Source organism: Gastrolobium bilobum, unplaced genomic scaffold, assembly GCF_033153095.1.
Source record: "Gastrolobium bilobum isolate Gb01-03AN ecotype WA unplaced genomic scaffold, APGP_CSIRO_Gbil_v1 utg7479, whole genome shotgun sequence".
NCBI classification, from domain to species: Eukaryota; Viridiplantae; Streptophyta; class Magnoliopsida; order Fabales; family Fabaceae; genus Gastrolobium; species Gastrolobium bilobum.
The window spans coordinates 106,458-121,789 of NW_026895985.1; the positions used below are offsets into that span (position 1 = coordinate 106,458).

Sequence of the window (15,332 nt, forward strand, 5' to 3'; positions counted from 1 at the left end):
GTAGTAGACACTAAAGATTCAAACTCAAAGAAGGAAGGTGATGAGTTTTCTGAAGAATGTTCTTCCCCTGAAGATGAGGACCTTGGAAAAAGAACTTAGATTCCTGAAATGTAACATCCATAGAAATAAAAAAAATTTGACTGCCAAGGTGATAACACTTGTAGCCTTTCTTATCAGGAGCATAACCAAGGAAAACATATTTAAGAGCCCTAGGATCTAACTTACTGCGATGGTGTTTGTGAACATGAATAAAGACAACACACCCAAACACTCGTGGAGGAAGACTCTGCATAGTGGGAACAAAAGGGAAAAATGAAGTTATTGAGGGAATGAGACTTACATTGTCAAGAACCCGAGTGGGTAAGCTGTTGATCAAGAACGCTGCAGTAAGAATGGAATCTCCCCAGTAGCATTTGGGTATGTGTCTGAAACAGTAAGGCACAAGCAACTTCAAGGAGGTGACGATTCTTTCTTTCAGCAACCCCATTTTGTTGAGGGGTGTCTACACAAGTAAGTTCATGAATCATACCTTGACTTCGTATAAATTGGGAAAAACAATGATTAACATATTCAGTACCATTATCAGTCCTTAGTCTCTTGATTCTTTTACCAAATTGGGTATCAATCTTATAAAATTGAAAGAATAGTTGTGGTACCTCAGACTTTTCATGCATTAAGCAAACCCAAGTTACACGAGTGCAATCATCAATAAAAGAAACAAACCGTTTATTACCAGGCGGGAAAGAATTATTACCAACTTGAAAAAGGTAATGAAATATATTATTGAATTGTGTATAAACTGTACAAATGTTACTCTATTTAAAGAGACTATATAACCTAATGGGCTAAGCCAAAGAAAGATTCTAAAATACAACAAATAAATTATTATTATTATTATTTACAATAGCCTATCTATCGGTAACCACCATGTAAAAATAATTCTATGGTTATTTGAATGCTAATTATCTTATACGGAGGATTTATCTATTTTTTTTTTTTTTAAATACTGACAGAATTATTCTTTGAAGGATCAGGTTTTGTAATTGTAAGACAGCCTTTGGTTGTCATATTGAATCTGTTCGTAAGCAACATGAGCTGGGTTTGTCATTGATTAGGGGCTTTTGCTTCCAAATTATCCTTTGATTTTGAAGTTGACTACGGCTTGTGGTTGTGGTAATCACAGTCGTCCCATAACGAATATCTCCCTTGAGTGGTTAACTGGTCATATACGAGATACATTTATTGTTCTGCTGCTGGTGATATTTCCTATCAACTTTCTACGTATGATGTATGAAAATAATGAAAACTACTTTGTATGCGGGAATAAACTTTTCCGATTGATTTCTGCAATTTCTGTTCATTATCAATGATTACTCTACTGATAATAATTCAATAATTACAAATACTTTTGGTATGATGTCAGTGCATTTAATGGATGGCTGTTTCAAGCTTGAATAGATATGATTTACAGGTCAATCCCACTATTTATGGGATTCCATATCCTAAACTGAAAACTATTCTACTTTTTTTATGACATGCTCTGCATTCATTTCATGTCAGAGAAAGAAGAATTGAAGGTGTGAAGGTATGCTAATCAATGAACTCCTGTCACTCAGGCAGCAATCCCCTCTGGTCTTGAACAGTTGGATCTTCAATATTAGCTTTTTCTGGTAAATTTCTTCGACACATGTCCCATCATACTTGTTTTCATTTTTTTGTCTTTGCTAACTTACTTCTTGGACAATGCAATCTGGCCAAAAGAGGACGAGGTGCATGTGTTTGTTGATCAAATCCCCTGACACAAACAAATCCTGAAATGTAGTATCAAAGTGTCAACAGGCATGACAAGATTGAATACTGATACTCTAGTAATGCATATGGGAACTAATCACGATTGTAACATGTAGAGTTGTATGATGTTTTCAGGAAACACTATTGGCTGACTAGTCTGATACTGGGTCACTCAGGAATGATATATACATGCCTGATATGTGTAAGATTCAAGGATCTTGTGTAAATTCCACTGGCATTATAAATTTTATGACAATTGCTTATGATTGTTATTTGTCCTACAAGGTTATGAAAATTTTGCTAAATCTAGAGTTGGCTCTAGATGCAGATTTGGTTGTTAATTGCAAGAGATAACTGTTGTATTACTTTTTTTTTGGTATCCTCATCCTAAATCTCCCTCTTTCTTTCACTTGTGTGAAGATATACCTGCTGAATATGTATGCATACTCATTTGCAAATCTAAATGAGTTAGGTTTGGTAAATTTAAATTTTAGTAGATCCTGTATTTCCTTTTGAGGCTACCAAGTGAAAGATTTTATTCTTTCCTCTGTTATAACTTATCAATATGTCTAGTGTGGTAAAAAGATGAAATAACAAAAACATTCGAAGGTATTCTGCATACCTCTCCAAAAGCAATGCTGAATTTCTTGGGTTGAGAGGCCTAGTAGACATAAGAATTTTTGATGAGTACAATTTTACCTTATGGGATAAACTGGTTTAGATATATAGTACATGAGTCATGAGCATAGTTCTTTCTACCTTTGAAAATTGACGATACAGAGGTCCCAAAGTATACTGTCCTCCTTGGCAAATTCCATATCCATGCCCTAGGGATATCAATGGGTTGAATGCTGGATGCATGATCCGCAAATAGCTTCATGATAATAAAAGGTTTATGGACCTTGTTGGTGAAAAATTATATTTAAAATAAGGGCAAACGTGCTAATGTAATTGAATAGCAATAAAACGTTGACGCATACCTCGTTAACTTGAAAGTAAGTCCCATTCAGTGGAAAGCTTCCCCTAGTTGCTGTACGACAAGGTATCTATATATGGGGATAATGTTTGTGTAAGTTATTAAAGAAAAACAAAGTACAAGAAAGTATAATCTTTCATCTTTCTGTATCCATGAATTAATCTTTACCAGAAGTGTTCCTCTGACTGTTTGTAAATTAGCTTCTCTAATGCTGTTGCATGAAAAGCATGTCTTGTCATTGCACAGGTTGGTTGAATCTCGAGATCGACACCTTCTTTCTGGTGGTTCAATGGAATTTGCAGTCTCACCTAGTGTTCAATGTCATAAATATGGATGTAAGTATATTGTGATGTTATCTGACTTTAACCTAGTATAGATTTAGTAAAATTTTTGCCTATGCTTCCCTTCTACTTTTTTGTCTAGCTATTTTACATGTATTTGTGCATTGATATTTGTAAAAAGATAGCTTTTGGAGACTATTGCTTGCATATGTTCACTAATTGAGATTGTTTTGAGTGTCTTTATTCTTTAGCTAACCTGGTGTCCATATTGCAAGAAGATATGGGCTTGGGTCATCAGGTTCCCGTTTATCCATCTGCAAATTTTAGTAAAGAAACCAACATAACAAAATCTCCAAGCTGATAACTGCATGTTTCAGTGCAATGAAAAGATAACCGACCTTTTCCAAGAGAGGGTGTGAATCTGGGAGTTCATATCTGCATTAATCAGGCAGGTGTTGAAAAGCATCATTTAGACTTCCATTTAAAAACTGTCATGTTACTTAATCTAGAGAACCAAGGCATTTACTTCCAAGTATCCTTAATCTACACTATGGAGAAAATTATCCTTATGATGGTAAGGATATAATTTTATTTAGGACCTGCACATGCCTGTGGATGATTCAATTGCATAGTGTTCACATCTAATTATGCCATGTGTTAATTTTCCTTGGTTGGACACTTAATTTGCTGCTCAACTTGGATAAACAAAATGATGAAGAATATTTTAAGTTTTTAGTTAGATATATGTTTTTTTGGGCAAGGCTTATGCTATTGCAAGTAATGCCAGTATCTACTTACACATGATGTTCTGTTCTTAGCCGACTCATATTCTTCAGTTTCGGTGTAGGGATAGAAGCAGACTGTGGAGTCAAGGTAACAAGTGCCTTGGACATGTCACCTTCATGGTGCTCCTTGTATACTTGCACATAGTTCTGTACATTCATTGCAAGTTCTTCGACACTGAACTCAATAAGTGGAATTTCGTCAGGATCCTCCCCAAAGAAGTCCTCAATGTCGCTTTCTATCGCCTCTGTCAACTGTTGTTCTGGTGTTGCTGGTTCTTCAATGATTGGCTCACACTGCCCACTTTCAGGACTTGCTTCTTTGATCAATTTGTTCTCAAGAAAAGGTAGGATCATGGGGTTGATGTTGACAGAAGGGTTTTCCTCAGCTGCAATGGGAACATGCATGCTCACGATGCGTTTCTCTTCTGGCCCAGGCAAGGCAAGCCGTGCACTGCACAAAAAGGGTTAGTCAATTCATAAATATAAATCAAGTCTCTCATACACTTGATAATAGAACAATGCAGTTGAAGGAATCAATTCAACTTTGCTTGATTTATCTGGTTACTCTCTATGATAGGTTTTGTTACCAGCCTTGAGTTGATTCTTTGAACTTTTGGTTTTAGAAGCTTCAAAATTTGGCTGTGGCCTATTGGATCTTCTTTGGGGCGGGGGATATGGGTGGTGACAAGATTTAGGAACTGTTATCTGTCATTCTGTTGATAAGATATACATACATGACATTGGGGGCTTTCCATTTTTGGATAATCAATTGGTTTCCATTCATTGGCATCAAGAGTCCAGAACAAATTAACTATAATGGAAATAACCATTGTGGGTTTGCAATTAATTTTCTAAACTGACTGCACCAATAACCAAAACATATGGTACTGGAATCATGAACAAGAGGATGGGTCTGGACCTGAAAGTTTAATCAGGAATAAATTGAAAACGACATTAAGAAAAAGTTGATAAAGGGACTGAGAAAATACATGTACCAGACCAGGGGGTAAAGGATGCATCAATGGAGTCTTGAATTGGAAGGATGGAGATGCTGAAGATTTAAGAGGGGTTTAGGGAAGTTCATGAATACTTTAAAAAGTTTGGAGTTTGATTTGCATAAAAATTGATATAAAATACCTAATTTGTCAGCTAATTTTGCTTAGTAAGGGTAAGCAAGATGTAGAAAAATCCATCACCCTAGAGGCTGACATGGACACTGAAGATTGGAGAGTGAGAGAGAATTATGTTGTGGGAGGGAATTGTGTTATGATAAAAAAGGAAGTGGTCACTTTGGTGGGTAGGTTGTTATTGGGTTTAAGTCTTTGGACAGAATTTGTGCCGAGGGAGAGAGCTAACCAAGTGTCAGTTATTGTATCTGTTTTCCATACACTGAATGCATAACACAAATTTCCATCTCAAATCTTGCGTTCTGTTTTTTTATATCCATCTGTTTTGCATCAAGTTGATGGCAGTATATAATGCAACTGACATATTGAGGTGCTAACCTTGCAAAAGCACTTGCAAAATGTCTGCACTCTGCTCGCATTGGGCATGCATTGCAATTTGGTTGTTTCTTTGTGCAGAAAACCTACATAATTGGAACATGAATACTTTTAACCACCTATCTCCTGCCCGTGAAGCAAAGCTAGTTCCAAAAATTTGTTATGCCCTTTCTGAATGTTTGTACCAAATATGAAAATAAAATTGCATACCTTTCCAAACGTAATCATCTGGTAGTGTAGCTCATACCTGCATTCCAGTTATGTATCTGTTAGTTATAGATTTAGTAACCATGGTAAAACAGTTATTTCTAATGCAGAAATTACAAGGTTCTTTGATCGAGCTTGCACAATCTGGGCCAGAGATACTTCTGAATTGACTCCAGCACTGGATACCTACATGGCACAGTAGTTAGCAATTTCTATCTGTGATATGTTTATCTCCTTACTGGTTGGCATGGGATACTTACTGTTCAAGGAGGTGTATCTGAAGTGCTTCAGGAAGTGGTTGGAGAGGGACCCATCCTAGTCTAACGGCTATTCTTCCAACATTAGTGTCAACCTTCAACACATGATTATGGCAACACGTTATTGCAAGGCTTTTTTAGTGATTTGCATTGGCTGGTGAGCAGTGAATGGATTTCAAATAAACCTTACCGGAAAAGCCAGATGATGAAGTGTCAAAAGCCGTACACATTCCACACTTTTTAACCCCAATCCTCGAATGCTCAGCAGATATTCCCTGCATTTGATGTTATGGAAAACATATAGAAAGGACATGGTTAATTGTCTTAATTTGCATTTTATGCTGTTAATTGCAGTCAATGTCTGCTGCATAGAAACTTTCTTAGGATAGGGATTAGGGACACTGGTGAATAGTGATTGAAGAAATACTGAAATTAAAATGGCTTACTTTGCTTTATCGGGGGGAACATATCTTAACCATTCAAGATCAATGTTTCCATGCTCTTTAACCAATCTGTTCAGGAAGTCCTGAAATAAAATAGAAGCCCTTTGTTTAAGAATATTTTGGCAAAAAAGCAGTGTTCTACAAACATGCTTTGTTCAATATACCTTGATTCGTTCTGCTAGCATGTTGTTCATCCCTCTTTCTTTAATAGTGTCAGAAATCTCTTTAACAGAGGCACATCTTAGTGCTTCATAGTCAAGTGAATCCATTGTGTCTTCACTTCTTTCTTTCATTGTCCCATTTGCTTCTACCTCCTTTCTTAGTTTGTCCCAGTCATCTGCATGCTTTTTCTCAGTCTTAGGTTTCGCTTTCCTTGCTTTAGAAACCTTGAATTTGCTCTCTTTATCTGTAGGGCCTGGAGAATAAACTTGCTTCTGTGGCTTTGGTTCAGCCCTACTATTATCTGAGCATACTTGTCTGTTTGGTGCGGATATAATATTTTCACTGTTAAATGCTTCTTCTCCATGCTTTGGAGTATTGCAGCAATTCTTCACTACATCATCTTGCCCCCTGCCTAATATGTAAGAAGTATTTAATGATTCTGTATATGGCCTGCCTTCTAGTTGTAAGGTTTTCTGACCTACAAGATGATGGTTAGGTGAAGGCTGATTATAATTTGTATGAGATCTAGATTGAGAAGTATCTTGTAGAAGGACTGAATGGTTGCTTAATGGTCCTTTAGGGTACATTGTTGGTAACTGTGGATACCCTAGTGTTCCATTTCCATACTGCATCTCTATGGGTTTATCTGAACTATCTCCAACTTCCCTGATGCCAAATCTCCCATAATTGGTGTTTTGGGATTTACTGCATACAGCAACAGTTTCAGGCCAAGAAAACTCGTCGCAATTCATTTGAAAAGTCTTTAGCCCTTGTGATTCTAAGTAATGTAACTCATAGTCAGTTGAAGGAAAAAAAGGCACTTGCTTTTCTGGATACTCAAAGTTGCTGGAATGATTAAATGCTGAGTGGAAATTGTGACTGTTGTTTCTGCCTACTGCAGAACTTTGATTTACATGTTCTGCTTGTTGCTGCTTTCCATCTTTGGTTCTCTCCTCAAATAGTGACACTCCGTTTACACTATTGTAAAATTCCTGGAACATTGTGGTCTTTCCTACCTGTAAATGATTTCTTGAACTTGAAAACTGAGTCTTGCTGGTGTCACACCCACTGTTTAGTCCTTCTGATTCCGAATTGGATCCTGAGGAGGATCCAATTCTGGTACCTTGAGTAATTGAGGAAATAAGAGAATCTTGTGATGATAACAATTCTTCTTCTATGATCTGATTATTTGGCTTTATTAGGCTCCCTTCTATCATTTCACTGTCTCTCCTAAGCTCTCCTGTATGATGGGGTGTCACAAAGCCAAGAAGGTAGGTTGGTTGATTTAATGTACCTCTTCCATATGATATTATTGTGTCAGCTGGATTTACTATGCTTAGTTCTGGTTCTTCAACTAATGCTTTTGTGACAACAACATCGAATGATCTCTTGCTGCTTTTTGACTTGGGAAACCTTGCGGATAGAGACATAAATGCAGAGCTGCAAAGAGAGGAAAGAATCATGAAGTTTTTGTGGGGCTGCACTTCATCTTGTACGAGCACTGGCAATTTTGGTGAAACATCCTTATTGAGGAAAACACCTATCACTGGTATTTAGCTTACCTTGAAAGATGGTCTGAAACATTCTGAGTGAGGAAAACACCTATGACTGAGTCAACCACGGATCCTTTCCACTTTGAAAAGCGTCTATCTCCTGCACAGTAAAGGTATATTTGATTTTATAAATATATGCTGACAAGTGAACGATATAGCAATCAAATGAATAGTTTTAATAAATCATTGACTTCTGTTTTTGCTATTAATCCCATTTGAGTGCCAATGTTTTCTGTCCAAGAGCATTACTCAAAATATAGAGGATTTTCTTGTCTGTTCATAGCCGTGTGCCTTTGCATATTTTTCTTCCTTTTGTCAAAGTTAAACTGCTCTCTAGAATTAATACTGTTAGAATATTAGGGTTATTAGTGTTATTACATATGTGGGTTATGATAACCAAACTAGTACAAGCACATCTTAATTATCTCTCTCTTTTTCTCACTTCTGTAGCTAAACTTGTAATCCCAACAGATTGAAATATATGTGAATTATCATTACTTGCGGAGAAAGGGTAGTTATAAACATTATAGAAAGTAAAAAACGTCTGTCTTGAGTTCATTTAGCAACAGGAAGTTTTAGGCTTCATGGTACTTGATGTTTGGGTTTGATGTATTGTACCTTGAACAAGATGCATCCGTGCAATGAAGGAATCAGCTCGTCCACGAAAAACATTTCTTTCCTCTTCCCACCACTTCTCCTTTTCCTTGTCAGTTCCTTCAAGGCCTTCGCTTCCTTCCTTGCCCATCAACAGTTTCCAGGTTCTCTCTGTTTCCGGGTCAAGGTCCACTCTAGGTCTTAGTTTATGTTTCTTTGCAAATTCAAATTCCTGGTAGGGAACAATCGAACCATCTCCCGCATATGGGACAAGTGCCTTTTGTCCTTCCATCTCTGATATGTTGGTCTCCTTGAGGTTGAGACCGTTCAGTCCATAAATTATGTCATCTATCAGAGTGGAATATATCTGGTGTGGTTCTCCTAAAAATTAAGAAACAGAAAAGTATCATTTTATGTTTACAGAAAAATCCATTCCTTTATAAAATATGCATTACCTGAGATAGTAAAGCAATCACCAGTGCTGACTCCATTGTTTTCCTGCTCTACAAATCTGTTTTTTTCCATACAGAAGTTGGGCATTTCTCTATTATAATGTGATTGATATCCATTTTTGTCTTTAATTCTCACTTTCTGTGAATCATCTTTACCCATTATTTTGTTGGAAGACCTTCCATAGACCTTTGCATGGAGTGTATTTTGAGTTTTTTTCCTCTTCTGATTTTCTACGAAACCTTTGGCAAGAGCTGCACTGTTAGAATTTTCGTCTGCTTGTAAAATCTCTTGGCACAAGGAAGTATCAAGTGGAATTGTGGCTGAGTCATGTTGGTTCTCGGTGCTGTTGGAATATTTTCTCTTGGAACCCTTTCCTTCAATGGAATTGGAGATAATGTTTGGCACCAACTGAAGGGTATCCTGAAAAATCAGTTCTTGGGTCTTCTGAGAGTTTCCGAAACATGTTGCTGATGGAAAGAGAATGTTGCCATTTTCTTTTGCATGAATATATTGCGGCATGCATCCATTTTTTTCTCTCTGGAACAAATCAGAATTTCCCTGTCTTTTATCAGTGACTGGAGATTTTGCTATCTGCTGTTCTTCTTTAGTTGCTGACAAGGCTATGCTTGGATTCTTTTCTGATGAGAAAGTATTAGTTAGCTTTTGATTCAATAAAAGGGTAACATCATCTGTGTTTCCGGGTTGTTGGTTTTCTACTGTATATTCATCCTGCTGGCTGATCAGCAAAGCTGAGTTTGAACTATACTTTATAGCTGCTCCACCGAGCATCTCTGTGGCCTTGTAGTCTGAAATGATATTATTGGCCTCCTCATTTTTATGGTGGATCTCCTGCTGACAAACTATTCTGCTCTGGCTTTCATATCCGCTCTTTTCTGAGCCAAAATTTAGAGCTTTCCTGCAGGATTTTCTATTTGCAACAGTAGAATCAAAAGTTTCTTTCGTGACATCAACATGTGTTGTTGCTGCAGTATGTCCGACATTCTTCTTTTTGTGAGGATTGTCTTTATTCTTTGTCTTTTGAGTTGCAGGGTTTGATTTTCTTTTGGGCTTGGCCTCTACAATTACCTTTGGCCTATGCTTTCTTCGTTTGGGTGCTTTCTGCTCAGGTGTCTTGTTCAGGTCAAAACCCAGGTCACTTCCCTTGTCACAGATGTTGCTGTCAGAACCCTTTTGATACCCATATTTTGTTGAAATTGCTGCAGATGATGAGTCTACAATTTGCTGTAGAAGGCCATCGCAAAATTCTTGAATTTCATTCTCTTTGGATGAAACCAAGTCTTCTTGTTTGTCTTTCTCCTGACTTGTGCTTTCAGCTATTGTGTAATCCGGTATATTACAAAACTGGCTGTCCACAAACTTGAGCTGATCCATTGTTTTTGGTATTGATTGGAGGGAGTTGGTGAAACTAGCAGTAGCATCAGCTTCTGTTATTGGAACATAGTTAATATTATACTTCGGGTAAGAATCACCTGTGAAATCAATTTTAGTCATTCACCAATTAGTTGCTGAAATCATAATGGATGCAGGAAGGTATTGTTCAAACAGCCAAAATAAATGGAGTTATTATGTGTTTGTAACAATGTAATCTGTATCATAATTTCTAATTGCTCCTTACTATGTAACTTGTGTGAGGGGTATCAGTTCCACGTATCCACAATGTACTAAAAAAGAATAAAATAAATGAAGAAAACAATTGTTTGCATTCTTTATCAATGTTTCGAAATTCATGGTTTTCATATCTTGATAATCGAAAGAATAATGCCTCTTACCAGTGCTATGAACATCAAATGTCTTCTTGTTACTGTGAATGTCATAGAGTACTGAAACTTGGACCCCCCACCCCCAAAAAAAAAAAAAAAAAAAAAAAACCCACTTTCTTTTCATTGCATTGCAGCAAAAGTTTCAATTATTGGAATTACAGCCGAAATGAATTTGACTTGAATAACTGATATAACAGGTGGATATTAAAATTACTTCATGCAAATTAACTGTCATGGGTCACAAAAAGTCCCTAGAGATTTAGCTCATTATCAATTTATTTGTTAGTTTGGAAAAAATATTAGCCGTAAGAGTGTCTGGCTAGTGTGACATGCAATTGAATATTTAACATGTTTCTGATGCAGTTATCTATACTAGAATGACATTAGAAAGGCACTGTACCCACAAAGATTTCTCTCTGGATTGGAATTGCAGAAGTTACCGTGGGGTATCTCAGAGAAGATGCTCTTTGGTTGGTTTGAGACTGAGCAGTGAATGTCATTGTTGAGCAAGCTGTCTGAGTTGCTGCCAATAAATTCAGAATTCCTATCTGGAATCAGAAGTCTATTTGCATCTTTGTACACAATGTCTGAGGGTGAATGGATATTGGATCTTTGTACACCTGCATAGGATTCCCTCACATCAGTGCTCGCCTGAGGATAAAAATTTGGTAGCAGTGGATTTCTAGCTGCCCTGTTAATGCTCGAATCGAAATTCCTGTTAGCAGAAGCTATATTAGTTGCATTCTTCTTGAGCAGTAGTTCCAAAGTATTACTGTTTATTCCACTGCTCTCATAGCACCGCGCCTGAGCGTAGGAGCCTGCTATCTGATTGAGAACTCTCTTTCTATTGGTTGAGTTGCCATCAAAATTATTGTGCAGTCCAATTTGATCTATTTGTCCTACCAGATGGAGATTCTGATCTGGTCCATTATGATGCAGCAGCATCTCTTCCATGTAATCACTTCCAGGGACAGGAAATTCTTGATAATTTGCTCTTCTGTTTTGGTCCACTGGCCAGTCTGATATTGGCATAGATCTTCTTAGAATGAGCTTCTCAGGGGTGATGGGTACCCATGCATTGCTCATTTGAAATTGTTTCTCATCTTGACCCAGAAGCCGTTCTCCGAAGTTCATTATTGAAATCCTGCGAGTTAGAAACGATATTAATATCTTATATTTCTTTCACTTATACTTTTTGGTGTCTGTTGAATTTATAGGGGAAAGTATTAAAGGATAAAATGGAGAATATATGATAAATGTGTTACAAGACATCAATCTAATACACCAATTTGTACTAATATTTTAGTTTAAGGACTCGTGTAAAACTAGTACAAGCCCAGTTCAACAAGACAACTCACATCATAAGGCTTCTTCAGTAAGAATGCTAATACTCTGACAATATCTACATTGTTAGGGTGAAAAGGTAAGGAGACAACAGAGACGGACAGGCTATATTGGACGATTGAGCAAGAAACAACCATAAAATTCATTTTTCTAAAAATGCTTTGTAAAATAACACAAGTAAGCTGAAGAAAGAGTATAAACCCCACTTCAAAACGTTATTAAATCTGCTTATCCTATGCATCTTTGGTACTGTCATTTATAACTTAAAGGGGAGCTATATCCTATATTGAAATATTTAGCTAAACCGGAACTGTTTGAAGTTCAGTTTCTAATGACAAAGCTATGTAACTTGTTCACAAGTGCATCCCTATCATCCTGCGCTTGTGCTATACCACATCGTGGTCCTGTTCCACATCTGAAGTAACATGGTGATCAGTCCAACAATTAGATTCAACAGTAAATGACAGAACATATTTTCTGTAGTTTTACTGTCAAAATAGCAGATAGAATTACAACAGCAACTAGCATAGATAAATTTTCTGCATAGGCCATAACAACACATAATTGGTTCAAGCTATATCAGCTTGACGTTTAAAGATATGTAACTTAAAACTGAATGTAACCCTAACAATGAGTCCAAGTATAAATTAAACATTCCAGTGAAATGACAAATTTAAGCAAAAGACAACTTCATAAGACATTTACAGTCATGCTTGTAGGTGATATTATAAACAAGAAATGAAACAATGCATGGAAGGATTGGGGAAGGCGAAGAATGATATATGCACAAAAGGGAAGAGAAGGATAAATAGGGAGAGGTAAGATGGGATTATGCATCTCCTGATGCATGACAGGACTCTAAATCATGAGTGTTGAATATCCATTTCAGGTTCTACATTATGTATTTGATCAACAAGCCATATCATTAGCACTAAACCAGCCTCCAATCAACTCAAGCAACAGCATAATTCAGTACAGGATCAACTATCAGAGCTATTGCAGCCTAAACAAATACACATCAGCTCATAAAAAAACCAAAAATCACTCCCCGTTAAATCCAACTAGCGAGTGTGGTGTGGAGGAAATCCTTGTACGCTGCCTTACCTTTGCATAATTGCAAATCCGACTAGCGAGTGTGGTGTAGAGGAAATCCTTGTACACAGCTTTACCTTTGCATAATTGCAAAGAGACTGTTTCCTGAATTCGAACTCATGATCTTTCGGTCATGAAAGAACAGTTTTATCACTGCTCCGGTTCCCCCCACACATCACTCATAGAAAAGGTTAATTTTGTTATTCCTAATTATAAGCTGAACAAACTTTCAACTGAAAATAAAACAAGTATTCATTCAGAACTTGAGAATCAAGTCAACTGCTGCTGATGGATCTCAACCAAAAAGAAAACAAAAGAAAAGAAAGGAACCCAATAGAGGATCTTACCTGCTATGTTGTTGCTCACTCATCTGAAGAAATTTCAAAGCTTTATTATCTCAATGAACTAGGCTAAAGCTATAAAGATCTACGGCTTCTTCAAAAGTATTTCAAACTCTATTCTACCTCTGCTAGATATTGCCCTGAATTATCAAAATCCCGATGCATTCATAGACCTTTTTGTATTGCCCCATTGCCCAAAATCCCTTCAACACATTCCTCACCATGGCTATTGAAACATTACAACATACCTACATATTAAAGAAAAAAATAAAATAAAATATCAACCCAGGCATGAATGCTTTAAATGCTGAAATGAATGACTTGGACATGGAAATGCTAAATAACAAATGGAAATTAAAAGTAAAAGCACAGGTATCCACCACACAATACAAAAAGACGATTTTTATGGGTGGTTATGAATCTGGCTATATTGACAAATTAAAATCCGATTTAAATATTTGGATTTTGCCACAACGGACGGTGATAAACAGGATCTTCAGAATCTGTGAAATGAAGAATACACATAAAAGCTAATGAATACGAAATTGTACAAATGGTATTAACAAAAATTATCTTTTGCATCTCAGCTCACCAATTTGTGTGTGCCTATTATACACTGAGCCTCAAAAGGTATAGTCTATGGGGGAATGAAAACACAGTGAGTATTTAAAGAGAAGAGGGGGAGGGAGGAAAAGAAAAGAATAAATTTTATAATAATTTCAAATAATATTAAAAGGAAAAAATGTGTGCTATTTTAAATGTCCTTTTACTCTTACAAAGATATGAAACTCTGATCTCTAAAACTTTTTCCATCCACTCTCTCCCATAATCTATCTCTTTTTCTCACTTAGAATGACATAATTTTATGTCCTTTAATGTAATACACGCTTTCCCCATATTAAAATAGCAAATTAATATATTTTGTTAACATATGTTAACAACACACTTTTTAATATTAACAATGGCATTTACATTTCACTTTTTAACATACTCTTTTTTAAATGTTTTTTTTAAGGTTATATTTATCTCATTTTACATGAAATAAACAATATTCCTACACACACAAAAGAGGAGTGGGTCCCACCATTCTTTTTTCTCTTTCCTCTTACTTGTGGGTCCCACTTATAATTTAATTTCTACAACATGAGATAACTTATTTCCTACAACATAAGAAAAATATTTCTTTTTTTTATTATTAATATAATTTGATACTCACATCCTCAATAATGTTTTCTTTTTTGCTCCTCGAATGCCTTTTGTTTCTGCTCTGATTCTTTTATCTTTTAATGGAATAAATTTTTGGTGATACTGTTGCACCAAAGATTTAGTATATCCTACCAATGGAAATATTACATGTCAGCTAAAGTTTTATTTTTTCTGTCAAATTTTTTTTCTTTTATATTATATGTAAGGGTGCACCACGTCAGGCACCGGGCGCACCTCGTCAGGCACCAAGTCAAGCATCGGGCGCATCTCGTCAGGCACCCACCCACAAATCCACAGAAACATCGCGCCCCACAAGCTTGGGAAGGCTTGCACGAGCGCGAGGGAGAGCCCCTGCACAACCCATCGCGGGCGTGGGAAGGCAGGCTGCTGGCTTTTTGCAAGCATCCATGCTTAAATACATCCAACGTCCCCTCCGAGTTTCATGGAAGGATTGATTCTCAATGAGTGTTTGGAGCCTATGCCTGCTCCCCCTATATAGTAGGCTTATATGCATTTGCCCTTTAGGAGGGAGGAGGCACACTCACTACGCGGCGGAAAAAAATT

At 36.7% G+C, this 15,332-nt stretch overlaps 1 protein-coding gene across 1 annotated transcript; it reads right to left on the bottom strand.

The window, feature by feature from the left end:
* Positions 1-1,566: 1,566 nt before the first annotated feature.
* Positions 1,567-12,047, bottom strand: LOC133297124 (DNA glycosylase/AP lyase ROS1-like). Its single transcript, XM_061496191.1, has 20 exons — positions 11,159-12,047; positions 10,795-10,826; positions 9,007-10,494; positions 8,576-8,932; positions 7,967-8,057; positions 6,407-7,844; positions 6,246-6,325; positions 5,990-6,074; positions 5,803-5,894; positions 5,660-5,728; positions 5,546-5,582; positions 5,339-5,421; positions 3,847-4,284; positions 3,447-3,483; positions 3,305-3,362; positions 2,936-3,075; positions 2,772-2,837; positions 2,551-2,665; positions 2,414-2,452; positions 1,567-1,811 (listed from the first exon to the last, which is right to left on the bottom strand). The coding sequence occupies exons 1-20, from the start codon at positions 11,917-11,919 to the stop codon at positions 1,708-1,710; spliced, it is 5,610 nt and encodes a 1,869-aa protein (XP_061352175.1). The 5' UTR covers positions 11,920-12,047; the 3' UTR covers positions 1,567-1,707.
* Between the last annotated feature and the right edge of the window lie 3,285 nt (positions 12,048-15,332).

Excerpts from the sequence above, each read along its gene's own strand:
- LOC133297124 (XM_061496191.1), bottom strand. The coding sequence starts at position 11,919 with ATGAACTTCGGAGAACGGCTTCTGGGTCAAGATGAGAAACAATTTCAA. Across the intron at positions 10,827-11,158 it reads GCCTTTCTAATGTCATTCTA|TAACAAGAAGACATTTGATG; the intron begins GTATAGATAACT and ends TGACATTCACAG. Across the intron at positions 5,583-5,659 it reads AAGCTCGATCAAAGAACCTT|GTATGAGCTACACTACCAGA; the intron begins GTAATTTCTGCA and ends ACTGGAATGCAG.